Here is a 14,118-nt window from a genome sequence, read left to right on the forward strand (position 1 = left end):
GGCATGGTGGTGCACGCCTGTAATCCCAGCTACTAGATTGGCTGAGGCAGGAGAATCACTTCAACCTGGGAGGTGGAGGTTGGAGTGAGCCAAGATCGTGCCATTGCACTCCAGCCTGGGCAACAAAGGCGAAATTCTGTCTCAAAAAAAAAAAAAAAAAATGGGCACGGTGGCTCCCAGCACTTTGGGAGCCGAGACAGGCGGATCACGAGGTCAGGATCGTGACCATCCAGGCTAACGCAGTGAAACCCCATCTCTACATTAGCGGGGCGTGGTGGCGGGTGCCTGTAGTCCCAGCTACTCAGGGGGTGAGGCAGGAGAATGGCGAGAACCCAGGAGGCGGAGCTTGCAGTGAGCCCAGATCGCGCCACTGCACTCCAGCCTGAGAGACAAAGCAAGACTCCGTCTCAAAAAAAAAAAAAAAAAAAAACACTTTTAATTCCGTAGAGAAGACTATAGTTTAAAACGTTGCTGGTTTGTACTATGTTATCCTGTTTATTCACTTAACATTCAAATAAATTTGAGTTATTATGTGTATTAGAACTCTATTTTTAAAGTTCATCTTAAGGAATATCAGTGATAATTACAAAACTTTAAAAGTCCACATATTTTGCTTTTTCTAAAAAATGCCTTTTCTTCCCTTCCAGGTAACAAATATACTCTGGAGACTAGACCAAACCAAGAAGGCATTGATGTAAGACAAGAGCTACTGAAATTCCATTCTACTTACTATTCATCCAACTTAATGGCTGTTTGTGTTTTAGGTCGAGGTAAGAACCCTTACAATTTTTTATAGAGTTGGATAATGTAAGTTTTTTCATATTGGCTTTTTCACAGTATTAGAAGATGGATATAAGATAGAGGTGCTTATTTGCTCAGAGTCTTTTGAAAATGATCTACTTGTTAGAGAATACGTAGGTGGGGATTTTTATGTTTAAATCATTGTGTTCCCCAAAGAAATTTAAGTGGAGATCTGAAAAAAATACAAATTACTACAGTAATAGGTGCTCTAAGCATATAAAAGCAAGGCAAGCCCAGCCTGGGCACCATAGTAAGATCCTGTCTCTACCAAAAAAAAATTTTTTCTAAATTAGCGGGATGTGGTAGTCTGCACCTATAGTCCTAGCTGCTAGGGAGGCTGAAGGAGGAAGATCCCTTGAGCCCAGTAGTTAAAGGCTGCAGTGGGCTGTGATCACCACACCACTGCACTCCAGCCTGGGTGGCAGAGAGAGATCCTATGTTAAAAAAAAACACACACACACAAAAAGGACAAAGATTGGCAGATTTGACCTTATAACAATTCAAAAAACTGGGGGAAAGAAAAAACAGATTATGATAAATTTGGGAGACCATTTGGAATGTAAACAACGGTTTGATTTTTAAAATGCAAATTAACTACTAACATTGTTTCCTGCTGTTTTTAAGTAATACCCACTGCAGATGGTGTTGCTTTTTTGTATTGGTAATGGTGGTATCAGTTGCTCTAGTCTTCTGGAGGGCAGTTTAACAATATCAGTCTTAAAAGTAAATATGCATTTTTACTTTTAAAAATGAAATCTCGGGAAATAATCAGAGTTCAAATAGGAGATACAAAAGGATGTTTCTGGGCCGGGCGCGGTGGCTCAAGCCTGTAATCCCAGCACTTTGGGAGGCCGAGGCGGGTGGATCACGAGGTCAGGAGATCAAGACCATCCTGGCTAACATGGTGAAACCCCGTCTCTACTAAAAACACAAAAAACTAGCCGGGCGTGGTGGCGGGCGCCTGTAGTCCCAGCTACTCGGAGGCTGAGGCGGGAGAATGGCGTGAACCTGGAAGGCAGAGCTTGCAGTGAGCCGAGATCGCGCCACTGCACTCCAGCCTGGGCGACACAGCAAGACTCTGTCTCAAAAAAAAAAAAAAAAAAAGGATGTTTCTGTCAGTATAGTATATATTAGTAAAAATTTAGCAATCTAAATGTTAATAGGAAATTCGCTAAATACTGATTTTATAATTGTAAAATACAATATCTTATAGAAAAATAGCATTTCTTATTCTGCTTTCCATCTTGCTTTTTCTTTATAGTATTTATTAATACTTCAGGTATTAAATATTTGTGTGTTTTTGTTGTCCACCCTAGCAAAATGTAAATTACTTGAGAGTAGAAACTGTTTTGTTCACTGCTTTATCCTTAATACCTGGGCTCATGCTTGGTGCTTGGCACATCATAGGTAAATGTATATTGAATGAATAAACAGTTTTATGACAGCATTTTAATACCATGGGAAGAAGATATTCTTAATATATTCTCATATATATGAATATATATTCTTATATATGCATGTATAAATATAACAAAACATTTTTAATTAATACATGTATATTATATATAAGAATATATTGTGTATTTTTTAGTGTTCTTAATATATTAAAGAGAAAACAAAAGCTGTTTACAAAAACATATGCTATATGGTCCCATTTGGGGATTTATTAAAAATTCTAAGACATATCCCTCCCCCCAAATTTTTTAAAACTCTAATAGGGGCCAGGCGCAGTGGCCCACACCTGTATTTCCAGCACTTTGGAAGGCCGAGGCAGGTGGATCACTTGTGGTCAGGAGTTTCAGACCAGTCCGGCCAACATGGCAAAACCCCATCTCTACTAAAAATATAAAAATTAACCAGGCATGGTGGCAGGCACCTGTAATCCCAGTTACTTGGGAGGCTAAGGCAGGAGAATCGCTTGAACCTGGGAGGTGGAGCCTGCAGTGAGCCAAGATTGTGCCACTGCACTACAGCTTGGGCAACAGAGTGAGACTCTGTCTCAAACAAACAACAACAAAAAACACTAAAAACTCTAATATCCCGTATATGGTGTAGGTGAAAGACAAAATGGAAAAGCATGTGCTAGAAATTTGATAATGTTGTATAGTAGTTAAGAACTCACATTTCACGGTCCAACAACCTGGCTTTTCATTCCAAATATACCACTTACTTAGCTGTGTGGCTGTGAGCTAACAAACTTACTTCAGTTTTTCAAACTTCAGTTTTCACATTTGTAAAGTGGTGGGTGGTACCTTGTACCTGTTGTGAGGTTTAATTGAGATAATAAAAAGTGTTTAGCATGGTGTATGGCACATAGCAAATGCTCCATAAATGGTGGTAGCCACTCTAGCATCTTTATAATCATGAAATTATGGTAACCTTTGTTACCATAATTTAGCTTTTGCTTCTAAGTTTTCTACTGTTGGCAAATGTGACTTTTATAGTTAGAAAATAAACTATTTTTTAAGTTGGTAGCAAGAACCAGGGTGTAAAATGGGTTCAGGGAGAGAGGACAATAAAAAAAAGCATACTCTGTAATGCTATGTGCTTGCTTCAGGTAGGTGGGTTTAGAATGTTAAAATACCACTTGCTGTTTAGAACCCAGTCCTAGGAATAGGTGCCTAAGCTGTTTTTTTTGTTTGTTTGTTTGTTTGTTTTAAATCTATGTTGTATTTGAGATTAAACACATGATTTCAGTAAGCATTTAATGGGCAAGTGACAATAGCAATAGATGAATCAAACCTGAGCCCTGTCCTCAGAATGTTCTTGGTGTAGTGGAAATGACAGAATAAGCATCTAAAAAATAAAGTATCTCAGTTCCCTGATCCATACACATCACTCTCCCATTGTGACTGACTTCCTGTGCTGAACCTGAGAGAGATGTCTTTACAGTACAGAGGTATGAGGAGGAAACTGGATCTCTTAGAGGATTAAAAGATAATCCACTCCTTCTTTTGGCTGGAGGAGAGAGGAAGAGTAACCATGTGGAAGGATCTCTGTCACAAGGGTACAAAGAGAAGTTTTTCTTTTCTTGCCTGAAGCTGTTTCTCTAGCTGTGGCAGCACTAACTGCCTGAACACTTGCCACATAGGTAATCATCAAGTGCAGACACTAAGGTTGCCAAACCTTGATGATATGAAGGTGAGTGGGACTCAGTTCCCTGATCTCTGGGGAGCTCACAGTTTAGTGGGGTAGATAGACTGTGCTCTAGTGTTTAGCTCCCTTACCTTTAAAAAGTGACACTGTGAATTTATGCTTTTAGGGTAGAAATATGCAAGAAGAAAGATTCACCTGGTAGAACCTTGCTCAGGGTGTTGCTGTCACCAGCACTGCAGGCCCACAAACCTTTATTAACTGCTCACCTTGTTTCAAGTCATATGTCCCATCTGCAAAAAGATGTCTCTGACATCTCTTGCTACAATATTCCCTCTGCATTCCTAAATTCACTTGTCATATAACAAGCAGCCACTGGTCTGCCTTTTATTTGGCTCTGGACATTTTGGAGTCCATCATACATGTCAAAAAATTGAGGCAAAAGTAGGTATATTTTATAAATAAAATGCAAATGCCTACACTAAAGGCACAAAAGAGAATTTTACACCATATAAAGGCAGCTCTCAAATAGTCATTTAGTACTCCCAAGAATTCATGGAAAAGTTCCAAATGGGTCATAGAATATCAAGGCAAGATTCTTATTTGATTCAAATGCTTACTGATAGTAACAGGTTATGAATGTTTATACCATTTATAAATAACCTGTTTTTGAGGAGACAGAATCAAGATGACAGGTTATCTTGTTTATAAAAAGATAGGTTTTGGCCGGACACGGTGGCTCACATCTGTAAATCCAGCACTTCGGGAGGCTGAGGTTGGCAGATCACTTGAGCTCAGGAGTTTGAGACCAGCCTGGGCAACATGATGAAACCCTGTCTCTATTAAAAATACAAAAAACTAACAGGGCATGGTGGTGCACGCCTGTAATCCCAGCTACTGGGGAGGCTGAGGCACGAGAATCACTTGAACCTGGGAGGCGGAGGTTGCAGTTAGCTGGCATCGTGCCACTGTACTCTAGCCTGTGCAACAGAGCAAGACCTTACCTCAAAAAAAAAAAAAAAAATAGGTTTTTTTTATACTCCTTTCTTTTTAGGATAATAGTAATTTGTACAAATGGAAAAAATTTGATTCCACAGAGAAAGGTATAAAATAAAAAGCAAGCTGTTCTTTATTCCATCCTATGACTGCTGTGCCCTCTTCTCAAACACCTAACTCATTTCTTGTTATACTTCCAAAAGTAGAATTTTGCTAATATCATATATATACACACACACATATATAAAATGTGCATTTTGGAGTCCTTCATACATGTCAAAAAATTGAAGTAAAAATAGGCATGTTTTATAAATAAAATGCAAATGCTCACATTTAAAGGCACAAAAGATAATTTTATACCATAGAAGGAAATTCTTTATGTATAAGGTGAATGTTATACTCTGCTAGTAGTTCAGTATATACGCCTGTTGATAATCATAGTCATTTTTCCAAATGCAATTAATTATTTCTAATATTTGTTTTAATTTTATTATACTTGTGAAATTATATTGTGAATAATATTTGTGAATAATTTTTTTTTTTTTTTTTTTTTGAGACAGAGTCTCGCTCTGTCGCTTGGGCTGGAGTGCAGTGGCCGGATCTCAGCTCACTGCAAGCTCCACCTCCCAGGTTTACGCCATTCTCCTGCCTCAGCCTCCCGAGTAGCTGGGACTACAGGCACCAGCCACCTCGCCCGGCTAGCTTTTTGTATTTTTTAGTAGAGACGGGGTTTCACCGTGTTCCAGGATGGTCTCGAACTCCTGACCTCGTGATCCACCCGTCTCGGCCTCCCAAAGTGCTGGGATTACAGGCTTGAGCCACCACACCCGGCCGTGAATAATTTTTTAAAATAGAGAGAGATAGGTGTGAGGTGTAATCATTTTCACATTTTCCTTTCAGTGGTACTGAGATTTTTCAGGAGATCCTAAGATTTTAAGCTCTCCCTGTTGTATGTTATGATTCACTTAAGTTCTGTTTTCCTTGTTTGTTTTCTTGTAGAATCTTTAGATGACTTGACTAATCTGGTGGTAAAGTTATTTTCTGAAGTTGAGAACAAAAGTGTCCCACTGCCAGAATTTCCTGAACACCCTTTCCAAGAAGAACATCTTAAAGTAAGTGCATAAATTTTGGTATTTTGTCTTCTTAATTTGTGGACATAATATATACCCAGTTTACCGTAGACCAGGTGAAAATTTTTGGAGATTACATTATTTATGCTTTTTTTTTTTTTTTGAAACAGAGTTTTGCATTGTCACCCAGGCTGGAGTGCAGTGGTGCGATCATGGCTCACTGAAGCCTTAACCTCCCTGGCTCAGTTGATTCTCCCACCTCAGCCTTCTGAGTAGTTGGGACTACAAGCACACACTGCCACACCTGGCTAATTTTTGTATTTTTAATAGAAACAGGGTTTCACTGTGTTGCCTTGACTGATCTTGAACTCCTGATCTCAAGTGACCCACCTGTCTCAGCCTCCCAAAATGCTGGAATTACAGGCGTGAGCCACTGTACCCAGCCCCTATGTAGTTTGTTTGTTTGTTTGTTTGTTTGTTTGTTTCTGTTTTTGGTTTTTTTGACAAGGAGTTATGCTCTGTTGCCCAGGCTGGAGTGCAGCGGTGCGATCTCGGCTCCCTACAACCTCTGCTTCCCAGGTTCAAGCAATTCTTCTGCCTCAGCCCCCTGAGTAGCTGAAACTATAGGTGCATGCCACCGTGCCCGGCTAATTTTTGTATTTTTAATAGAGATGGGGTTTCACCATGTTGGCCAGGCTGAGGTCGAACTCCTGACCTCAGGTGATCTGTCTCCTTTGGCCTCCCAAAGTGCAGGGATTATAGGTGTGAGCCACCACACCCAGCCCCCATGTGGTTTTAAGTATTTGTCAGGATAATAAAATCAATCTCACATTTATTAGGATCATGAATCACCAAAAACATATCAATATGTTCTGGTCTTTACATGCTAAAAGTAGTTTTGGTAGCTGTAGTCTTAATAACTGTTGAAGCTGTTACCCTGTACCTGAAGATAAGCATTCAAAACCATTAATATTTAGCTGCATGGTTCGGGGGTCAAACATGGACTATATACCGACTGTAATGAAATTCCACTAGGAGAGTGCTGAGTCATTATTTATTTGTGGTCAGTGTATCATTTTCTGTGACAATTGATTTGCTCTTAAATTTGGTATTCTTCCATGAAAATCATTCTTCATAGTTTAGAAATATTTTCTTCAGTAGGAGTTGTATATAGCTAATCTCTGTGATTTGTTTTCTCCAGCAACTTTACAAAATAGTACCCATTAAAGATATTAGGAATCTCTATGTGACATTTCCCATACCTGACCTTCAGAAATACTACAAATCAAATCCTGGTCATTATCTTGGTCATCTCATTGGGCATGAAGGTCCTGGAAGTCTGTTATCAGAACTTAAATCAAAGGGTAAGTCTCCTGGGCAGCAGCTTCTGAGTGTCCACCACATCTTTTCACTCTGGCTCTCATTTTCTCCTGAATATTGTCCTGTGAATGAACATTCTTAGATGTGATCATTTTGGGTTAGTGAGTGAGATGGTGGTTATTGGCATGCTGTTGTCTTTTTTTTTTTTTTTTCTTTTTTAGATAGAGATGGGGTTTCGCCATTTTGCCCAGGCTAGTCTCAAACTCCTGGTCTCAAGCAGTCGCCCACCTTGGCCTCCCAAAGTGCTGGGATTACAGGCATGAGCCACCATGCCCAGCCAGTAGTCTACTCTTGACTGGGAATTGATGTGAGGAATCTTCAGGAAAGACCCCACTTCTGCACCATCTGAAACTGTTTTTCTGAACTGATTTTTTTCCCCCATCTTTTTTGCAAGAGGTTCATTCTCATGTCTTAGGAACATACAGTATGAATTTAAAAAATTTTTCTTATCTTCAAAGAAGCCACATATGCAATCAATCATGTTGATTTCCTTTGAATGTTGCAGGCTGGGTTAATACTCTTGTTGGTGGGCAGAAGGAAGGAGCCCGAGGTTTTATGTTTTTTATCATTAATGTGGACTTGACCGAGGAAGGATTATGTAAGTATTGATTCACCTTTTTATTTTTGAATGAAAATTTACTTTCTATGATGTTTTTTAACTTCTTCTTGCTGTGGATCTGTTTTATGTTGAAAGCTGTAACACTTTAATTCATACAACTTATCCATTGTATTTTTCATATGTAACTTGGCCTTTGTTTCATGGACGATTCTTCTCCCCTTAACAACTGATCATTATGTTGCACTTGTTAAATGTGGACTTGGCTTTTTATTTGCTCATTTACTGCCCCAACACCCTTTCTGTGACATATCCCTGAGCCCAGAGGGCCATGTGTGTGGGACACCTAAAACCAGTCTCAGGGAGGTGAGAACTGCATTTTCTAAGAGGGACCATCTTCCACTTACCTGACTTTACCTTAGGAGTGAGCTCACTGCTTTGAAGGATTCAAGGACTGAATGGTTTTTAAGTGTGCCCCTTTTTTCCAGTACATGTTGAAGATATAATTTTGCACATGTTTCAATACATTCAGAAGTTACGTGCAGAAGGACCTCAAGAATGGGTTTTCCAAGAGTGCAAGGTACTTTTGTTTCACCAAAACTTTTCTTAAGGAATCTATTTTTCAAGAACAAATACATGTGAATTAGTTTAAATTTAAGGCCCAGTTAAACTTTTAAAGTTTTTTTCCTAATTGAACTCTAAAATTTTGCAATGTATAATAGTATTAGTTAAGGCTTAGTTGTACTAGTCTGATTTGCTACTTGGGGCACAACTAAGGGGAAAGGCGTCATGTAGCCCTTTTTAGGATGGAAAAGGGAAGATATCAAATGCTTTTCCATCGCTCAGAAGAAAATCAGCAGTTTCTTGAGCTAGAATCTGTCAGGGGTTATGTTACTCCCTGCCTGAAGCTGCATGAGCTCTGTCATTTTCAGATCTTTAAATCTGTAGCAAACTCTCAAAGAAGTAATGAATTGTTTATGTATGATTGTGTTATTAAAAGTGATTTTATTATTGTATGTGTGGGAAGAGCCTGGCTTTTTTTTTTTTTTTTTTTGCATAAAACAAATGGTGTTTGTCTTTCAAATTTTTAAAAGCCTTTTTAAAATGGGTTTTTAAAAATATGTGCTTTAAAGCCTATCGAGATTCTCAAATGTATTTTAGTATAAGAAACATCCTTTTTAACTAGATAAAAGCTTAAAGGTATAATTTCTGCTTCCAAAAATTATGACAATAACTCCTAATCTGGGTGCTGTTCTCTGAATGAGTCACCAAAATCATCTATGGTGGAATTGTTGGATCTCACAAGGTTCTTTCACACAGTTTTTCTAAATTCTTTGGCTACTAGTTTCAACAACTTAGGCTATAGAGCCATATCCTGTATTTGTTATTTTCATTGAAAATTGTTTACCTATTTTGTTTTTGGTTTTAAACCTAGGTTGATGGATTAAATTTTATACACATTAAGAAATTTTTTAAATACTCTATGCATTTCTAAATCAAGCATAGCCATTTTTTCAGAAAGTGTGATAAAGTATTTATGGAGTATTTATGGAGTAGCAAGCTTATAGTGCAAGCCAAACACTTAAAAAAAAAAAGTTTCTAAATAAGAGTGGACGTATCTAATTGGATTAATTTTCTATTTTAGGACTTGAATGCTGTTGCTTTTAGGTTTAAAGACAAAGAGAGGCCACGGGGCTATACATCTAAGATTGCAGGAATATTGCATGTAAGTTTGTTGTTATTTTACTGTATACATTGCTGTGTAGAGTATTTCAGCAATCTTGCATATATTATTTTCAATAATAAGTGAATTATTAAAATTGAAGCTGAGGTATAAAACTTTAAACTTTGTAGCAACAGGGCAAATGTTGATGTCAGGATATGTTTAAAATCTTAATTTTCATCCTGAAATTTATTTTCTGTAATGTTTTTATTAAATACACATTTTGCTTATTGGCTTTAAATATATTTCAGTTCTGCAGCATGTCAAGTGCTACTTATGTGAAAGCTATTGATCGTTTACTTTTTTTTAATTTCCGTTGGTACCATCCTAGTCTGAGCTATCATGATTTCTTGCTTGGGCTACCATGATAGTCTTTTACCTGGGATCCCTATTTTCCTCTTGGTCCCCAATGTAGTTTATTTTTCCAGCCTCGTGATCTTTTGAAAACTAAAATCTGAATGTTTCACTCCTCTGTTTAAATTCCTTCAGTGGTTTCCCAACAGAGTTGGCATAAAATGCAAAATTTTCCTTGGCCTACAAGGTGATGTGGCCCCAGCCTATCTGGCCATCTTCCATACTACTGTCCAGCCCACCTCTCCCATTTGCATTCCACTCCAACTGTACTGGCTCTCTAATTTTCAGACATTACGTTTATTCCTCCCCCATTGCTATTTTCTCTACATGAAACACTCTTCTATCTGATCTTTGCCTGGCTAGATTCTTATCATTTGAGTCTCCCCTCAGATTTCTTCTCCTCAGACCTTCTCTGACCTCCCAATCTAAAATAATGCCCCTCCCCCTTTTTTATTGTTTTCATAGCACCTCTCACTAAAATTACAATATTTGTTTATTGTCTGCCTCCCTCCCAATTACAATGTTTGTGCACTTCTTGGAGGACAAAAGATTTCATGTGTCTTACCTACTGTTTTATCCATAGTGCGTGGAACAGTGCCTGGCACAGAGTAGATGTTCATTAAATATTTATTGGATGAATGAATCAGTCAGTGTGGAAGCTGCTCTTACCAATATTGGAAGTTGCTCTTACCAAAAAGCATCTTCTGCATTGTTTTTCTACACTGGTCAAAAATATGAGCCATTTTTTTTCCCACAACAGTTTCCCAAATGTTTGTCTAGTTTGTTTCATAGAAATTTAGGAAATTCTGTTCATAAAAATGTGTGTACTTTATATTAAGAAATCCTGTAGGTGTCAGCATTTTATTACCAAATTTTCTTCATTAACAGGTACTCAATTTTTGACCAGAAATATTCATGGTTTTCCCTGAAAGAAATGTGATTTTGCTCTCTATAATGGAAGTATGTTTGGAGATTAACAGTATATTTGGCAGAATCATCAAACAATATGAAACTGCTTAACAATGTGGTAGGAAAGAGAAAATGATTTAGGGCCTCAGAAAATTTTTCCAATGGAGTAAAATTTAATTGAAGGGAGAAAGGGTGTACAGTAATGAATTTAATGTATTACATATCTGCTTTAATTAACTATGTAGTAGCTATGTATATTTATTTATATTTTCCTTTTTAAAAGTATTATCCCCTAGAAGAAGTGCTCACAGCGGAGTATTTACTGGAAGAATTTAGACCTGACTTAATAGAGATGGTTCTCGATAAACTCAGACCAGAAAATGTCCGGTGAGTCACCATACAGATTTTACTATTACACACTAAATTTTCAATAGTGATTAGAATCTGAAAAAATTTGAAATTGTGAATAAAATGCTTTTAAACATTTTATCAAGCATGATTACAAAAGTAGAGAATAGTATAATGAAGCAACACCAAGCTTCAACCATTGATACATGGCCAGTCTTTTTATCCATCCCTCTTCAGTCATCCTCCTTCCACCCTAGATTATTTTGAGGCAATATCTCCAAAAGATGAGGACATTTTAAAAAACAAATATAATTTTATTATCATAAATAAAATAGAATAATAACCTGTCTTAACCTGACTTTATTATAACTCAAACTCCCAAAGTGTCAGCCCAACCTATCTGGCTCATATAAGCAAGTGAAGACACCCTCTTTTTCTTAAGCCACAGTAAAGATTACAATCTCAGAATCCTCCTGATTGACCAGTGGTTAACCAGGAAATCAAAAGTCCAAACTCTTATAGCAGCAGAGGTATTCTTGCTAGAGGAAAGTAGTCCCTAAAGTGCCTGTGAGCCACTACATGATATTCCTCCCTTAAAACTGAATTTCGTATATGTTTTCTAAAGTCAAATGACGGAATATAATTGAATGACACGTTTTACATTTTTAATTTTTTTCCTCTGTTAGGGAAGTATTTTTGAAATTCTACTGGCAATTTGGTGATTAAGTAAATAAGTTTTTTGGAACAGTTGTTTTATGAATAAGATCAACAATGTGATAGAACTTTTTGAAGAAAAAATCTTTTGGGGCTTGGCATGGTGGCTCCTGCCTGTAATCCCAGCACTTTGGGAGGCCAGGGTGGGCGGAACACCTGAGGTCGGGAGTTCGAGACCAGTCTGACCAACATGGAGAAATTCCGTCTCTACTAAAAATACAAAATTACCCAGGTGTGGTGGCATGCGTCTGTAATCCCAGCTACTCAGGAGGCTGTGGCAGGAGAACCGCTTGAACCCGGGAAGTGGAGGTTGCTGTGAGCCAATATCATGCCATTGCACTCTAGCCTAGGAAACAAGAGCGAAACTCCATCTCAAAAAAAAAAAAAAAAAATCCTTTTGACAGAACTGTACTGTCAGAGTCTTTTCCTAGTTACCATTGTTTGAACTTTTCCAGACATATTATCAAAGATTCATTAGCTATAATTGCATATATATGACTTGCACCATACTGTTTAGGTTGAGAACAATAATTAATATCTTCTAATGTTCAGGTGGGCTTGGCCTATCTATTGTGACTCCTAGGTGGTTGGTGGACTCAGGTGACTTTCTTCTAGGAAATACTGTTAGCCAGATTTTACCTGACCTCATGCTAGGATTCAGCTAAATATTCTATTTTTTTGGGAAGCCAAAGCAGGAGGATCACTTGAGCCTAGGAGTTTAAGACCAGCCTGAGTAGCATTGTGAGACCCCATCTCTATTTTAAAAAGTTTTAATGATTTTTTATGTTATGATACAGTGTTTGGGTGAGTACAAATAATTAGCTTCAAGAACAATTTTTTACAGAGATAGGGTCTCACTGTATTGCCCAGGTGGATCTCAAACTCCTGGCCTCAAGCAATCCAGTTTAGCCCCCCAAAGTGCTGGGATTCACATGCGCAGCCTATAATTTTCTTTTCTTTTTCTTACTGAGCCTAGAATTTTAAAATTGGAATAAGATACCATGGTTTTGAGGTTTAAAAAATATATTAAGGGTCAAAATTTAGAAATCTTTTTCAATGAAAATAATGTGAAATTATTTAGAAATTAAATTTCCAGTTTGAGGTACCCAGTAGGTTACAATGTTTCCTATGCAGATTCTTGCCAATATGTTAAGTCCCCATTTATTGCCTAATCCTTAATTATTCAAAAATTGATTATGATACAGAAAATCATACTAAAAAACTAGACGAAGTTACCAACAGCTGTGAATTCATTAGAGATTGGTGAGTTGATCATTCTGCCTTTAACAGCAAATGCTCTTTTTCAACTCTAGATAATTTACTGAGGAATTGAAAAATGAAGAAATCTTTCCTTTTCCATTCAGCGAACAACAGATAAAGTTGTAGATTAAATATTTGTATAAGCTAATATGTTAACTTATTCATGCCTGATGTAGTCTAGTGGGGGATGGCGAGATATAGTTCACATAATTTAAATGGTTTAAAGTGATATATACACTGATATACGTGGTTGCGTATGTAGAAGATCCTAAGGAATCTACTTTCGCCTGCAAAAATCTGGAACTAATAAGTGAATTCAGCACAGTCACAGGTTGGAAGGCCAATATACAAAAATCAATTGCATATCTATATATAGCAACAAAAAAATAGAAAATTAAAAGAACTATTTACCATAGCAACAAAAGCATAATATTACTAGGAATGAGTTTAACCAAAGATAAGCAAGACTTCTACATAAAAAACTAAAAACAGTAGAAGAGAGCAAACAGTAGCCAAGAAAAATGAAAGAAGACTTAAATAAATGAAGAAGCATACTATATTCATACATTAGGAGACTTGACATTATTAATATGTTAGTTCTCTCCAATCTGATTCATAGACTCAATGTAATCATAACCCAAATCCTGGTAGGCTGTTTTTCTTCTTTTGATTTATTTATTTAGAGACAGGCTCTTGCATTGTCACCAAGGCTGGACTGTAGTGGCAGGATCATAGCTCACTGCAGCCTAGACCTCTTGGGCTTAAGTGATCTTCCTGCATCAGCTTCCTGAGTAGCTGGGACTATGGGTGCAAGCCACTATACTGGTTTAATTTTTTTTTTTTTTTGAGATGGAGTTTCACTCTTATCACCCAGGCTGGAGTGCAATGGCGCGATCTTGGCTTACTGCAACCCC

The 14,118-nt window shown here is 37.5% G+C and overlaps 1 protein-coding gene across 3 annotated transcripts in view; it reads left to right on the plus strand.

Moving 5' to 3' along the window:
* IDE (insulin-degrading enzyme) overlaps positions 1 to 14,118 on the plus strand; it is a 131,009-nt gene that overhangs the window by 67,056 nt on the left and 49,835 nt on the right. For all 3 annotated transcript variants that reach the window (XM_011947837.1, XM_011947838.1, XM_011947839.1), the window contains exons 5-11: positions 648 to 770; positions 5,890 to 6,002; positions 7,162 to 7,324; positions 7,846 to 7,938; positions 8,385 to 8,476; positions 9,542 to 9,622; positions 11,166 to 11,269. In XM_011947837.1, the coding sequence (XP_011803227.1) occupies positions 648 to 770; positions 5,890 to 6,002; positions 7,162 to 7,324; positions 7,846 to 7,938; positions 8,385 to 8,476; positions 9,542 to 9,622; positions 11,166 to 11,269 (769 nt within the window). The remainder of the gene's footprint in view (positions 1 to 647; positions 771 to 5,889; positions 6,003 to 7,161; positions 7,325 to 7,845; positions 7,939 to 8,384; positions 8,477 to 9,541; positions 9,623 to 11,165; positions 11,270 to 14,118) is intronic.

The sequence above is a fragment of the Colobus angolensis genome, unplaced genomic scaffold (assembly GCF_000951035.1).
Source record: "Colobus angolensis palliatus isolate OR3802 unplaced genomic scaffold, Cang.pa_1.0 Scaffold270, whole genome shotgun sequence".
NCBI lineage: Eukaryota > Metazoa > Chordata > Mammalia > Primates > Cercopithecidae > Colobus > Colobus angolensis.